The sequence below is a fragment of the Notamacropus eugenii genome, chromosome 1 (assembly GCF_028372415.1).
Source record: "Notamacropus eugenii isolate mMacEug1 chromosome 1, mMacEug1.pri_v2, whole genome shotgun sequence".
Taxonomy (NCBI): domain Eukaryota; kingdom Metazoa; phylum Chordata; class Mammalia; order Diprotodontia; family Macropodidae; genus Notamacropus; species Notamacropus eugenii.
The window spans coordinates 323,655,812-323,670,479 of NC_092872.1; the positions used below are offsets into that span (position 1 = coordinate 323,655,812).

The following is a 14,668-nucleotide window of genomic DNA, read 5'->3' on the forward strand; positions in this document are numbered from 1 at the left end:
TAATGAAGCCAGTACAAAGAAGATAAGTCTGAGTTGCTCAGTCTGGAGCCTGGTTGACTCTAGAGCAAAGAAACTCAGTCAATAACTAAAGTTGGGATTCTGTCTGAGGTGGGATCAGGGTTCAGTCTCAGTCTATTTTCTCAGGAGTCATTCAACAGCTTCCCAGAGGGAAGGAGACTATTAAAGGACCCTGTTATGAAATTCCTGCACCAGAAGTAGGAATAGGAATGAAGAATAGGATCCAAGTGACTAGACAAGAGAAAAGTTGAATTCAGGGACCACAAAACTTTTATATTTGTAGACAAACAATAAAGGTCTAGGACAGATGGGCAAACTATATGCTGAAGGCCTTTGGGATGGGGTGCGTCTGGAGTACATGTGTGATGTCTCAGTTAGATGCAAATATCTCCCAGGAAAAGTGCTAGTGACCCAGAGTAGACAGATTAGGAAATCCTAAAGACAGAGAAATAGGAAGCTGCATCTTTATCACACACAGAGCCACCAGCCGCCAGCCCATAGAGCCAATCTGTCACATGCATCTCATAGACAATCTCTGAATCCCCAAAGTACTGTGGTGCCTAAAATTATTGAATATTGACTCTGAAGGCCCAGTCTTGGAGTAGAAAATTGTAAAGGAGTCTTTACAGGCCTAAATTCAGGGAACATAGGAAGCACTCTTATCCTCCCTTTGCCCTCTTTCTCCAGCAAAGGGATGATTCATTCCCAGGGCTACAGCTCAATTAGCCTGGCCTGGATTAAGTAGCCCTGACAGTCCTTAAAATGCCCTGGGAAGTTCTCTGACCCAGGGAGGGTGGTCCAAAGATTGGAGGGTCCATTTGGTTTTCAGGGACACCCCAGATTATTCCTGAGATGAAGAGGCTTCGGGGATCCCAGGCTGAGCCTGATTGTAGGGAAGGTCAGAGTTCCTCCCATTCTGGCTCTGGCCCTGCTGTCCCATGCAAACCACATATGCTCCTTGCCCACCCACCAGTCTCTCCATAGATTCATGTGCCCGAGCTTCATCCACATGAGCAGGGGCCATGGTGGGTAGTACCTGTCACGTGTCTAGTGTGTCCCGAGTAGGGGAAGGACCATGCGGGGCACCTGGGCCACTGTGAATGGGTGGTGCATGAGGCACTGAGTTGTGCAGCAATTGGGGTGGGGGGGGTTGAGGTGGTTGCAATTCAAGGGCTAGTGCCCCATGAGGGGGCGGGAAGTCGCGAACCTGGCGCCGGTACTCCAAGAAGGTACAGGTCTTAGTAGCCAGTGCTACCACATTCTTGCCAATGAAGATAGTAGAGACTCGGCTGTCATGGAAGAGCACCATATTGGCAGCACGCACCAGAACAGTGACCACATTGACAGTGACCAGGCTGAGCACAGGATAGAGCATCATCTTCTGCGGGGAAATATGCTCACCCTGCATGCTGATCTCACTGAGTGATACACAGGGCAGAATAAGCAACAACATGTAGCAGTAGAAAAACATAAGGCCTTCAGCCCAGAGAGGCAGCCCTGTGCGTGGAGGCTCCCAAAGGTTTGCCTGAATGTCCAGCAGGTCAAGCAGATCCAAGGCCACCCAGAAAAGGCGGCCACGCAGATCTTCCTTCTTGCGGAAAGTGCGCACATACTCCATGCTGTCCAGAGCCACAAGCAGCAGGAAGAGTCCTGGTACACACACAGACAATAGAAGTGTCAGCGCCTTGCGTGCAACTGGATCGGCAGCACCACGCCGGGCAGCCTTGTAGTTCTGGAAAATGAAGTAAAGCTTGATCTGTAGCACAAAGATATAGAGGAACCAGAGGATCATGGCATAGCCACGCTTTGCAGTACGCACCTCAGCCCCAACCCACACGGCCACATAGCGCAGGACAAGCAAGAAGCACACATCACCCACCAGCACGATGATACACACGCCAATCTTCCGTGGACCCTGGCTCTGCTCCACAAGGTAAGCATCCATGAAGGCCATGCTACTCATGATAACCACTGTGGTCAGGCACACATGGCGCTTGTCTGGTGGTGGAAGCACCATGGTGAGCCTTAGCTGCTTCTTGGCCTCCCTCCCTTCCTCCAAAACCTCACATTTGAGGGCCAAAGATGCAGAATCTGGGGTCTGAAGTTGACTCTCTAAGCCCCTGAAACCTAAAGTCAACCTACCAAGTCCCTTCTGGAGCTTGAAGTCAGATTTCTATATCGTAAGAGTTTGAAGTCTTACTCTGAGGCCCTAGGATCTGTGGTCAGCCCCCTATTCACAAGAACCTGAGGTAAGCCAGAGATAAAGGACTTCTTCAGCACTTTATACACTCCAAGCATGCTCCAGATGAAGTTTGATCCAGGGCCTTCATCCAGCCCAAACGGAGAAAATTCCTTCACACCACAGAGGATGGGAAACCTCTTCTTCAGGAATGGGGATGCAATACTGTGGCTTCTTGTGCTAAGGGGAAACCTTCCAATATCTGGGGATGAGAATAAGGTGAGGCCTGGGTGGGACCACGACTATGCTCTGGAGTTTCTCTATGGGCTTCCACCTGTCTGGCATCCACTCCTTCGGACCCTTCACACAGTTGGACCTTGATTGGGCCCCAAGCACACCACCTGAGGAAAACCAGAAGAAATATGGTGATGGCATCAGAACATGGTCTTAGCTATACCAACCTGCCTTAAGGAGAAGGTAATCTCTGATCATAACCCTTATCCAGACCCTCCCTTCACTCAGGGACCAGGGACTTAGGTTAAGGTGGCCCCTTCCTCCAAATGAATGGACAACAGAGCAGGCTCCCCAACCAAGGGTTTTCTTCCATCACTAATATTTTTTTCAGCATTCAGTCCTCTACCTATGCCCTGGTCATGCCCTACATTCATACCCCACAGCATTAGTCTCCCTCTACATCCCAGGACTTCTCAGTGACTCAGTCTCCTCTTCTCCCTCAGCTTCCCAGTCCCTCAAAACCCTGCAAACTCAGTCCCCTAAGTCTATCAGTCCTCTTTCCTACTTCCTACAAGCTCATCTAAGGAGACACCAGAGCTGAGTTTTCCTCCAACAACAGATGGCCTTTATCCCCATAAATGTCCTCAAATTGTCCCCATATGGGTTTCAGTCTCTAGGGAGCTCTGAAGGCCAGAGAGAACCATTTCTAAGATCCCCTAATTGATTAGAATTTGAAACTGATAGGCACCTTAAATATCATTTAATCCAAACTTTTCATTTTGTAAAAGGGAAATGTTAATACCAGTCTCCAAATTTTTTACCTCCTTATTTTGAGTGGGAATTTTTAAATAATATTTTTTTCTATTCTCATGGGCATTTTCTCATAGAATCATAAATACAAATAACTGACCATGTTGCTGGTGATATTAATTTGCTTATTTTATTTGCTGTAATTAATTACTTATAACTATCATTCAACTGTTTATTACTGTACAGATTATATACTTAATGATAATAATAGCTATAAATACAGTACTTCAAGGTTTGTAGAATGCTTTACAAATGTACTTATAAGTCCTCTGGAAAGGTAGGTACTATTATTGTTCCCATTTTACAGACGAGGAAAATAAAGCTGACAACAAAAATTAACTGACTTGGTCCAAGGTCACACAGCTAATAACTGTGTGAAGTTGGATTTGAATTCAGGTCTTCATGATTCCAGGTCCACTGCTCTCTATCCACTGTGCCCCCTAGCTGCCTAAATAAAAATTTAGCATTAAATTACCTATAAATTTTACATTATCAGTATGCATGGAGATTAACAGATTTAATAAGTATTGTGATGTTTTGAACTGGAAATCCATAGAGGTTTCCTGATTTTAGAAGTGGACTCAGAGAATAAAAATAAACATTATGTGAATATTAAAAAGAAAAGTCAAAGGACAGAGTAAAGGGAAGTGTTAGAGAGATCAAGCAGTAATCCATGAATTGAATCTCCCAATCTATTGGATCTTGCAAATATGCCAGATGCACTGATAGGATCCAGCACTTTGATGTTCAGAAAATACTAGAGAAATTGATAAACAGAAAAGCTATGAGATCTTAGCTGAAAAAGAAATTGAAAAGATAGCACAAAGACACACATTTACAAGAATTCTAGATGTTCATATAGTAAATAAAAGAGATGTTTAGAAACTGAAACAAAGTGCCACCTCAATACAAAAGACATTTGTTAAAAGAAGCTCAAAAGTAAAATGCTGTATTGAAACAGCATCTTAAGAAAGTTGAAGCCCAGCTTACTTCCCAGTCACTACAGAATGAGTAAAACAAAATTATTAATCACTCACTATGTTCCAAGCATTATGCAGAGGGCTGAGGGCACAAATATGAGAAAGATATCCCTTGCCCTTAGGGAGCTTATATTCTAATGAGGAGACTATATGTATGTGTGTATATGTGTGTGTTATATATAGGGTCATATAGCTAGTGAGTGCCTGAAGCAGAATTTTAACTCAGAGCTTTTCGACTCTAGGTCCAGTGTGCTATTAGCTAATTTTAAAAAAAATAATAATATAATATAATATATAATAATACAAAATAATATAATATGATAATATAAAAAAAAGCTTGAGACAAACTTTTTCATCATCAAGTAAAGAGGAGTCACAAAATTTTAATTCTAATATCATTGTGCTGGACATACTTATGTAAGAGGTAAAATGTCACTAAGAACAAAACCAAGTAAATTACACTAAGTGTACAAAAAGGAGGTCCACACAAAAGGTTTTCTGTTGTCTAGTCATTTTTCAGTCAGGTCCAACTCTTTGTGAACTCTTTTGGGGTTTTCTTTATTAAAGACACTGGAGCAATTTGCCATATCCTTCTCCAGTTGATTTTAAAGATGAAGAAACTGAGGCAAACAGGGTTACATGACTTGCTCGGGGTCACACAACTAATGTCTGTGACCAAATTTGAATTCAGGAACCCAGTACTTTATCTATTGTACCACCTAGCTGCCACATACAAAAGGTTACACAGGCATCAAAATTTAACGAAGAGAAAAGTGAATTTAAAAAAGCACCTCAGACCTTATTAATACCAATAGAATACTAATAGAAGAATGTCAAGAATGATTAACCTATATTCTTATTTTCCCATCTAAATAAAAAGTTTACAAATAATAAATTGTAAAATAAATTATAATTATATTCTGTACACATGTATCAAAGGCATCCTTGATTTGGGTATTTGTACAGAATAAGATTTTCACAAGCTGTTACACAGTAGATCACATTTTTCCTGTGACATAATTGATTGAAAGATACATAGAATCTAAGATTCCACCATTTTTATTGTTTGTTGACTATAAAAATAAGCTTTTGATTCAATAGAAGGGAATTCTGCCTTATTTTACAAGATGTCTCCCATTTATTAAAATTAGAGAAGCTCCAGAATAGAGCCTAAGTTGAAGAGAAATTCCCTATAAATGGTGAGTTTCCCCCGATGAATCTGTTCTAGACAATATTGCAGAGGCTCCTGGAAAAAATCTACAACTACTCAAAAGAGTTTGGCCTAACAGCTCACACAGTACTGGACTATGATGGACAACCAATGGAATTCACCCAACAGTACAGTTTGGGTTCAGAATTAAAGAAGAGGATTAGAGTGGACCAAAGTGACTATGGGCAATTGCAGAGTACTGCAATGATCTTCTTCCTATAAAAAAGGAAGAAGATCATCTTTGTAATACCAATTTTTTTTCTGGAGATGTTGAAGGTTCCTGAGTCCTGGAGCACTCTAGTCTATGAAGAATTAAAGCTAAATATCACTCAGAGGGCAATGGAGAGATGCATGATAGGTGGGTTTTCTGGTCTTATTGCATAGCTAGCATTTCTAGCACTATGTCAAATAAAAGTGCTGACAATGGACCTTGTTACTTCCCCTTTGATTTCACTGGAAAGGAATGTAGCTCATCCCTGTTATGCATAATGTTGGCTCTTGGTTTTTAGAAAGTTATTATTTACCACACTAAGGAAAAGCCCACTCATTCCTTTTTTTCTAGAGTCTTTAACACAAATATGTATCTTATTTTGTCAAAAGCTTTTTTTACATCTATTGATATAATAATATCTTTGTTCTTATTAATGTGGTCAGTTATGTTTATAAAACTACATAGCTATATACAATCATGTTTATAAAATTATGTACCTAATAGCACTCCTGGCATAAATCCAACCTAATCATAATGTTTATTTGTGATATATTGCCACAGTCTCTGCTAATATCTTATTTAAAAGTTTTTGATCAATATTCATTATAGATATTTCTCCCTAGTTTTCTTTCTCTGTTTTGACCCTCCCTGGGTTAGGAATAAAGACCATTTTGTATATTAGAAGGAATTTGTTCTTCTGTAAGAAATTAAGAAAGCTCTGGGAAGACTTGAATGAACTATTCAAAGTGCAATGAGCAGAGGTAGGAGGATAATTTATATATAATATCAATATTGTACAAATGAACAATTCTGAAAAACTTTGAACACTTATCAATAAAATGAACAATCATGATTCCAGAGCACTGATGAAGAAGAATGCTGTCTACAACAGCAGAAAGAGATAATGGACTAATATGCAGAATGAGATATACATTTTCAGACACAGGCAGCATGGGAAATGGTTTTGTTTGACTCTACTCATATAAAAATTCTATGTTTCTTTTTTCTTTTTTTTTCCCAGTGAGTACAGATAGGGGTGATAATGTAAAAAAAAAATCTTGATAATTGAAAAAATGTAAGTACATAAAATAAAGAACTATGAAGAAAAAACCAGATCAAAAGCTACTATCAAAATGTATGGCAAGAGTGAAAAATCGCTGCTGAATAGTATACCATATTTCACCACATAATTATTGCCATTGCACAACTGTCACAATTTTTTCAGCCCAAAAATTCATCATGCGTGAATTGTCACATGGTATAATTCTATTCATCATGTCACTTAAAAGGTAAATAGAGCAGCAATGTATTCACCAGTGGCATATGGATATGCATTTATCTCAAGTATTGTGAACTTCAAGCCTAGAATTTTCAGTGCATGCATATTATCAGTATTCAATTTTAACATATATTCATGAGCATTCCATGCATCCTCATCTTGCACCAAAGGACAGTTTAGTAATAAATGATTTTTAAGCAATATTGGCACAATTTTTTTTAAAAAAATCACAAAATGGTCACACCCCATTTTTTGCAAAAAAAAAAAAATTGGCATGAAATCTGCAACTCTTACATGGTGAAATATAGTACATCCTCATAAAATCAAGAGAAAGTAAGGAAAGGCCCCAGCATGATATCAATATGTTGAATGGATCCTTGAAGAAAACTTATGGGAAGGTATAGACTAGGGTTACACAAAATGGACTGCAACCTAAATGACTGGAGACAATATCCACACCGAAGAGATCACAGAATTGCTTAAGTATTTGTTTTAAGTACACACATAACTACTTCCACTCCAACAAGCATTTTTGCGCACTTTCCTTGGGAAAAGCATTGGGTTAAGGACAGGAATACAAAAACAAAATAAAATATTGCTCCTGACCTCAGACAGTTTACATTGTACTGGAGGACTTTACATCTCACTTCTTGAACATGAATCATAAATGGAAATATGTTGAAGTTTATTTGTACCCATCGTATATCAACCACAATTGTGGTCCTTCAGAAACCTCAACCATCTAGTATCACCACGATAACAGTGATGTGAAAAGAAGGATTTTTCAGTCAGGAAACAATTTTGAATTGTAAAAAATACTACTTCATTTCCCAAATGTAACCTAGCCCCCTCTTTTCTTCTTCTTCATTTCTCGACGTAGCTCATTGTCTATTGGCAGTATTGATATACTAACTCAACAAACAAATCTTCTAACTATATTTCTATATAAGAGGAATTTTCATCTATTTGTTTTATCCATACATGGACTGCTTAACCAATCTGTTTTAAATAAGTATGTTTCTCATTCAGGAGACTCTATAATGCATTAGGCAATCACCAAATTGATATCATTTGCAATACAGAGCTTCTAAAGGACCTCATCATCCCTCTTCCATTTAGACAATGCCTCAATTGAGTTAATAATCAAGAGATCACTGAAAAAATTCTCTCTGACTGTATTTAATAAAAAATATCATGATTCCTATGGACCTTTTACTATGTAAAATTTCTATCAATAGCTTAGATCAAGAATACAGAACATGCTTGGCAAATTTACAGATGACACAAAAAACTGGGAAAGATACACTAGATGGTAGATTTGGGATGCTAAAGGACCTCAAAAGGTAGGGATGATATGTCAAAACTAATAAAAATAAATGTAAAAAATCTTACATTTTGCATTCAAAAAATCATGTACAGAAATCATGTCTAGACAACAATTTATGTGAAAAAGATCTAGAAGTTTTAGTGGACTGCTAACTCCATTTGGTGGCAAAGAAGTCAAACTTGACACCGCAATGAGAAGTCTAAAGGTATCTTAACCTATATTTACAAAAACACAATGTCCAAAAGGAGGGAAGCAATAGGTCTACCATTCTCTGGTCAAGGGGCCAGATCACACTGGAGTCCTGCATTCTATTTTGGGTGACACATCTTAGAAAGAATATTAACATGCATCAATGCAACCAATCAATCAGCACTTATTTATTAAGCAACTACTCTAAGCTCAGCACTAAGCTTGGCACTGGGGATAGAAAGACAAAAAAGAAATAGTTCCTTTATTCAAGGAGCTAACATTTCATCATGGGAGATATATACATATGTAAGTGTATACAAAATATATACAAAAAATACATAAATACAAGACAATTGGGGCTATAGAGAGTAAGACACTAGCAGCTTGGAAGAATAAGAAAAGTCTTATTTTGAAAATGAAATGAGCTAAGCTTTGAAGGAAAGGAGGGATTCTACCAGGGAAAGAGGAGAAGGAAGTGAATTACAGGCAGAGGTAACTGTAAAAAGATATGGCAATAGAAGGTAGTGTTGTGTGTAAGAAATAGGAAGAAGGCCAGTTTAGCTAAACTACAGAGTTCGTGTGTGTGTGTGTGTGTGTGTGTGTGTGTGAGTGTGTGTATACATCTGAATTTAATCCTAGAGGTATTAAGGACCCTTTGGAATTTATTGAGGAGTGGAGCAACATGGTCAGATGTATCCTTTAGGAAAATCACTTTGATAGCTATACGATCAGAGGGAGGAGTGACAAGGAAAGGAAACCAATTAAATAAGCTATAACAATATTCCAGAAAAGATATGATGAGGACCTGAGCTACAGTAGTAGTCATATGATTTTTAAAAGGGACATAGATGTGAGAGATATTATAAAGATAGAAAAGATAAGGATGAGAGTGAGAAGCTGAGGATTAGTCCAAGGTTGTGACCCTGGTGGTAGTATAGACGGTAGAAAAACAAAAGTTCATAGAAGAGATGGGTAGGAGAGAAAAAATGAGTTGCTTTAGACATATTGACTTTGAAAGGCCTACAGTAATTTGAGTTTGAAATAAAAAATAGACAGTTGATGATGAAGAACTGGAACACAGTAGAGATACTAGATCTGGGTATATAGATCTTGGAATCATCTGAATAGAGATGATATTTAAACCCATGGATGATGATGAGGTGACCAAGAAAGAGACTATAGAGAAAAGAGAGGGCCCAAAACATGAGACCCCCAGAATAATGACCAGATGGTGAAGGAACTGAAAACTGAAAACCATGTCACATAAGGATCACTTGAAGGAATTAGGGATGGTTAGCTTAGAAAAGAGAATACTTATAGAGGCTATGATAGTTTTCTTCAGTTATCTGGAAGGGATGTCAAATAGAAAAGTCATTAAACTTGTTATGCTCAGTCCCTGAAGGCAAAAATAAAACACATTGTTGAGAATAACCGAGATAGATTTTGATTCCATATAAAGAAAAATTTCCTAAAAATCAGCTGTCCACAAATGGAACGGATTTCCTTCTTTAAGTATTTAGCACTCTGTCATTTGCAGTTTTCAAAAGGAGACTAAATGATAACACCTAAAATTCTATAGATAGGGTTTATGCTTAAGTAAAGTTTAAACTAGATGACCCCTGAGTCCTCTTCCAGCTCTAAGATTTTATGATTCTATGAGTCTATGAATTAAAATACAGGTAGGAAAAGAGCCTGGTGCCTTCCCTTCTCCTTGAATCTGTTACACTCTGTCACACGTACATTTAGCAACCACTTATTAAGCACTTAAAATATCCAAAGCTCTGTATACACATAGCTGTGGCCATGACCTCATGTACATACACACTTATATACAACCTTGCCCCTTTTTCCTCTATCAGGACTCAGTTTTTCATTGATGGCTTCAGTAGAGAGTGAGCCAGAGAGAGCTATAATACTTAATAGCATCCTCCACTGTTCAGTTCTCTTTGACCCCAGACCTGCAGGTCCTTCTATCTGCAACACATATTCTCCTCACCCTTAACTCAAACACTGATCTCAGGCTGTTGTCATATCACCAAAATATTATCAATCAATTACAAAATTTCTCATTAAAACCTCACTATCAGAAAGAGACTAGAAGAACATTAGGTATCCCATGGTGGAAGGAAACATGTAAAATTATTTTATTCATGCCTTCACCTCTAGGTCCTCATATCACCTGTCTCTAACTTATGGGAGCTGGGTCTTCCACTTATGCTGTTTTCTCTCCCTGCCTCTGTCAGTACCTCCTTTTGAGTCTCAGCATCTCCTTCTCTGAATTTCTTTGGCTCTCATTCCCTTTCCTCTGCCTCTTCCTCTCTGGTCCTTCTATTATCTCTCTGACTCCATCTTTTTGTCTTTATGTCCTCTCTTTCTCTGTTTCTCTTTTCTGTCTCTCCCTTCCCACCATTCTCATCTACCTCTATTCCTCTGCTTCTGTCTCTCTTTTGTCCTTCCCAGAATTAGAAACTGGCTTCTCCATTTCACTATCTCTATTAAATTCATCATATTTATATGTCTAAGTGAATTATTGCTTCTGCCTTGATTTCAGAGATACCCTGAGACCCCTTTTCCCTCTGCACCCAATTTTATCCTTTAGCCTGCTCTGATACTTTCTTGATCTAAGGCTCCTAGGTCTCTTCCTAATGCCCCTAAAACAAGATTTGAGAGGCCATGTCTTCTAAGGAAGTTGGGGAGAGGAGGTATAGTGATCTTTCCCCCTAAATCCTGAACAATACTGTGCAAAAATTTTCTGCCCCCATCTCCCAGATATAGTCTTTGTCACCCAGTCCCCTTCCCACAGCCAAGTTCTGACCCAGACACCCATACTTTGTTTTATCCCATTATCTTGGGAGCTTGCTTTCTAGAACCAGATCTTGTTCAGTCCTCCTGCCCTGGGGCCCTGGGGTTCCATTCACAACCCAGACCAAGCCTGATGCTCCCTCCCCCACACACATCCACACTCCCTAGGCCATGTTTACATTTAATTTTCTAAGTATATTTTTCTTACTCCAATAGAATATAAACTTCTTGAAGAGAGAGTCTCAGTTGTGTCTTCAAATTACCAGTGCTTCATACAGTGTTTAGCACCCAGTAGGTGCCTAATAAATGTTTGTTGAATGAATGAATTTATGAATGCTCTTCAAAAACAATATTGGTGATGTGTCCAATTATTTGACCCCACTGTAATCTATGGATTAATGGAGCTTTTATAATCTGCTTCACCCTACCTTATCCTTCCCTCTTTCTCCCCAGAGGCTGCTGGCCTCTCCATACCCCAGGCCCAGACAGACATTCCCTATGGGAACTGCTCCACAAAAGTCTACAGAGGAAGAGAGGAGGTCCAACTGACCCTGCCCTACCCCACCCCCGAAGCTTCTGCCCCAATATAATCAGATTGAAGACTGTGTTTTAGTTCTAGTGATAACCACACAAATATAGTTGGAGCAGGCCTTTTTATGGTATCAGATCCCCAACACTACCCCAAAGGCTTTCATACCTCAAAACCCAGGCACCCTCAGTTCCTTCAGTCTTTATCCCCAATCACTCCATCCTTGTCATCCCTGATCCACCCTATTACTCTATACATGGCCCCCTATTCTTGGCCTAATTGCCCTCTCCCCTATTCCCAGACCCCCACCACTACCCAGTACTGCCAGTTCTCCTATGTCTGACCCCCAATTCCCTCCATCTTCCTCATCTCTCCCTCACATATCCACACCTCCCCCTCCAGAGAAAGGATATGCAGGGCCTCTGGTTGGGAGTGGGGGGAGGGGAGCAGCTAAGCATTCAGAGGCACCGAGAAGGGGACAGATGTGGTAAGGGTCCCCTCCTCTTTGGGCCCAGTTGGAGCTACGAGTGCCTGGACTCATGAATGTTCAGTTCACTGGCCCCGGAGATAGTCCGAATCACCCCAAACCCTTCCCAGACCCAGGAGCACCCTCTCCCCAATCTCATCTCCCTGGTTCCGGCTGCGGCCCACCTCCCTACCAGGCACCACCACTGTCCAGGTGCTGAATCGTCTGTTCTTCTGAGGCTCACTGTTCCCTTCCAGACAGAACACAGAGTGCAGGGGTCCAGGCCTGGGCACTCGTTCCCCAGTCCCCAGTTCCAGAGTAGGTTTTGCAGCGGCGGAGACTGTGGCTGGAGGGCGGGGGCGGCAGTGGTCCCAACCCTTGCTTGAGCTTGGAATGCGGCTCCTTCCTCCGCCCCTTTCCCCTCCCTTAGCACCTCCCTCTCTCTCCGTCCCCTCCAAGGTGGAGCCCCCTCCCCCTCCCACCCCCACCCCCACCCCCAGAAAACTGCGTTCTCTTCTGGGGAGATAGCCAAGCCTACTCTTAAGGGATGGACAGGGAAACGGTCCCAGAGACAGGACGTGGAAAAAATCACCAGAATCAATTGAGTCCCAAACCCAAGCAACCTGGTACCCCTCCCCCACACCTTCTTGTCCAAGCTGGTTTCTAAGACGACGCTGGCAGAGATGCTCCCGGGAACTATTTGGATGGGACTGAGGATTCTCTCATCATCTTCCATCCCAGGAAGGCATCTGATCAGTGGATCGGAGCCCTCCAGCCTCAAGCCACGTAGCCTTGGATGAGGAGCCTCAAGAGACTGAATCTTGGAGTTTGTTCACCCACAAAACACAGGCACGCACACACACATTTCCTTTCATTGAGATGCTAGTTACATAAAATCAAGTACATGCAAGTGTTAAATCTATAGACACAGAGGAAACAAGAACTTGAAGTTTCCTTACTCTAGAAGTACAAATTGGATGAAGAAGAAATTATTCGAGGCTTGTCTCCACTTTCAGGGTCCCTTCCAAGATTTCCTCTGAATCCTAAGAAGGTTCTCAGATCTACTTGTCAGTCCTTCTTCTATGAATCTGACTGAGGGACTTGCCTCAGAGTACACATCACATACACACAGCATTCTGAATATCCAATATTGTATACTTTACAAAAGTCTCAGCTTTGTATGTCACTAAATCACCCACTCTCTGTTCATCCCTGATCATCTCTGATCATCACTTTCATTTGGGGTCACTGTATACTTCCTGTATCCTCCATTCACATCACTAGGGTAGAAGTTAGCCTGATGTGTCTTAGGGACACTAAGGAGAGGTGGCTGGTGCAGTGATAGGAAATAAAGCTCAAAAGTAGTTGGAACGTGACTGGAAACAACCACAAATGCTGGATTATATGAGAATGGTCTATGCATATGAAGAGTATACCTTATGAAAATATATAAAGTAAGCTTCTACATGCAATTTTGTAGAGAAGACTAGCTGAGACAGTTAAGTGGGGTAGGGCTTGGAATCAGGAAGATAAACCAACCACTTGCATAATCCTGGGCAAGTCACTTAACCTCATTTTTCTCATCTGTTAAGTGGAGATGGTAAGAGCATCTACCTCTTAGAGCTGTTGTGAGGTATGTAAAGTGTTTAGCAATCCTTAAAGTGCCAAAAAATTTTAGCTATTATTATTTTATCTTCATAAACACCAACAAGACAGTATGTAGGGAATACGAGATCTTACTGTCTTTGTTGTTTATTGACTACAAGTGTTTTACTTTTTTAAAAGATGGAAGTATGGCAGAGTGGATAATGCTTTGAACTTGGAGTTCAAATACTGCCTCAGGCACTTATTACAGCTATATGACCCTAGACAAGTCAACCTCTCTGTGTCTTAATATCCTCTTCTGTAAAACTAAGGGGTTGAACTCAATAATATGGTATTTTTCACTAGAACAAAACAGCCTTAAAAGCTCCAGTAATCATATATTAAGATCATACAGTATTTGTTGATAGATGCAACCACAGATACTTTCTTCAGTGATCCCTTGAGTATAGATATCAAGTGAAGCATAAAACAGGAAGATATGGTCACTAAAATAACTTACCAGTATCAGAAAGTTTGCTCCAAGTAAAGATCAAATGCAAGAATTCCATTTAGATAAGTTTCTCCTGATGTCTGTGTTTGTGGATGACATTGTACTAATTGCATCAAGTCTTGCAACATATAGGGCTCCATCAATGCCATCTTTGGCCACTCAAAAAAGATCATCTGAGCAATTCACATAGGATCATAGATTTACAGTTAGAAGGGAACTTAAAAGTTTAACTGCACCTCATTTTACAAATGAAGAAACTAAGGTCCAAAGAGGGGAAGTGACTTGACCAAAGTCATGGTGTAAGTATACAATCTGGGACAAAGTCCAAGACTTAATACT

General features: G+C 40.4%; 1 protein-coding gene across 1 annotated transcript; it reads right to left on the minus strand.

Moving 5' to 3' along the window:
- Window positions 1–962: 962 nt before the first annotated feature.
- On the minus strand, window positions 963–12,624 carry TMEM121 (transmembrane protein 121). Its single transcript, XM_072629645.1, has 2 exons — window positions 12,428–12,624; window positions 963–2,598 (listed from the first exon to the last, which is right to left on the minus strand). The coding sequence occupies exon 2, from the start codon at window positions 2,033–2,035 to the stop codon at window positions 1,058–1,060; it is 978 nt and encodes a 325-aa protein (XP_072485746.1). The 5' UTR covers window positions 2,036–2,598; window positions 12,428–12,624; the 3' UTR covers window positions 963–1,057.
- Between the last annotated feature and the right edge of the window lie 2,044 nt (window positions 12,625–14,668).